Source organism: Toxorhynchites rutilus, chromosome 3 (genome assembly GCF_029784135.1).
Source record: "Toxorhynchites rutilus septentrionalis strain SRP chromosome 3, ASM2978413v1, whole genome shotgun sequence".
Lineage (NCBI taxonomy): Eukaryota > Metazoa > Arthropoda > Insecta > Diptera > Culicidae > Toxorhynchites > Toxorhynchites rutilus.
In genome coordinates, this window is record NC_073746.1 from 155,539,503 (window position 1) to 155,541,244 (window position 1,742).

A 1,742-nucleotide genomic window follows, 5' to 3' on the forward strand; every position below is an offset into this window, starting at 1 on the left:
TTAGAGAAATAAAAACCATTATTCTGAAAACAGATAACAAACCTTTTAACTTAAGCTTGTTTTCGACATTCTAAAAGAAGGGAAAAGAGTTCTGCATGGTTGAGTACGACTACGGATTTGAGTCACTGTATATAATTTGTTTGTTTTGTTTGTATTGTTTGTATGAACCGTAGTTTGTATGAACTATTCAATGGCTACTTTGATTGTGAATGGCTGATTCAAGTCAATGTATGTGTATTGGTGTTCTAGAGGCAGCGAATTTCAAATTAGTATTGTCAGTTTTACGAATCCACAGGCAAGTAAAGGTTTTTTGCTTAAAAATAAACAAACAAAATCTAAATTTGTTCATGACGCTGCAGGGCTACCAATTTAACAGTGACTGTTCAAAGGTATGGCTGAGCATATTCGAAGCAACACGTTGCTCAATCTGAGCACTGATTCTGATTTTTACACGGACTGGAAGCAAATGTATCAGCTGGACACCGAACAGACCATCTCCAATCCCTATCCAACGGAAAAAATGATGCCGTCAATTACTCGTCTAATCTCGAATCTTTCCGCTCAGTTCCGACTGTCGCACAGCATAGAATTTTCCACCATCGACACGATGGAAATGCTGGTGGTCAGAATAATCGCCGGAGGCGAAAACTTCAATAGGGACAGTTTTTTGCAGCACATTCCGTTGTATGTGGTGGCTGTGATCAGTGTGGTAAGTAAACATTTCGACGCTCGCTTCAAATTGGACCGGCAGTTGATGCTGCAGATACTTTCACGCAGTCTTCCAAAGCTGGTTTGCTCCGATAAAATTCTGATGGAGCTAGAATTCACCGTTCTCAAACTATTGAACTACAAGGTAGGTGACAAGGCAAATTTTCTTCAACTAATTAGACTCGAAACGAAGCGTGATTAGATATGGACAGTAATTAGTTCTACATACATGTTTTGTTATTGTATAGATCATCCATTCGCTTTTGCTTGGCGCTGTAGAGCGATTCTCAAAGGACTACATTTTAACGCTTGGAATTGTTCGAAAGGATCGAATCGCGTCGATTGGAATTAAACTGCTTCGGGTTGTGTATGCCCAAAAACGACAGATCTATGAGAGGTAATGTGCTAGACAGGTTTTTAGTTCAATGGCATGCCAAAAACGTTCTGGTTTTTGTTCTCGCCAGCTTAAGATCGAGCGTAAAATCGGAAGAAATGTTCGTGCGGTTCAAATCGAATAAGTTGATTCTGGCAGCCGCAATAGTCACCGCAATTTTGTCTTTCTGTGATGTTGACCAACAAAAAATATCGGACCTTGTGATAAACCCTTTGTCCGACGATTGTTTCGTGGAACCGAAAAACATAGTCTACTTACGGGATGCCATTGTAAATGTGTTTAAATAGTCTATACTGAGTAGCGCCTGTCACACCCGATACGTAATAACAATTTGTACCTACATTGAATTCAATATGCAATGAATGCAAACAATTCAACCTACTGTCCTAACTAACGACGCTACGGAACCGATTTACGCTAATGAACCTTAAAATCGCGTTATTCTGATAGACTTTAATTTCGCGTAAAAAATCTAAATACCTGTATAATGCACACGACGCCCGCGTGGCTCTTGCTTCGTGCTGGACCAACTGATCAGGGTAAAGCAAGACGTTGCTCAAAATATTTGCTAGTTAAGTGGTTATTGATTACATCACCACACGCTGCGGCTCTATAGTGATACAGTTCTCGAAGCCCTCCC

The 1,742-nt window shown here is 40.2% G+C and overlaps 1 protein-coding gene across 1 annotated transcript; it reads left to right on the forward strand.

Moving 5' to 3' along the window:
* The first annotated feature begins 387 nt into the window (after positions 1–387).
* Positions 388–1,389, forward strand: LOC129773596 (uncharacterized). The gene is made up of 3 exons (XM_055777234.1): positions 388–853; positions 957–1,105; positions 1,173–1,389. The coding sequence occupies exons 1-3, from the start codon at positions 392–394 to the stop codon at positions 1,387–1,389; spliced, it is 828 nt and encodes a 275-aa protein (XP_055633209.1). The 5' UTR covers positions 388–391.
* The last annotated feature ends 353 nt before the right edge of the window (positions 1,390–1,742 follow it).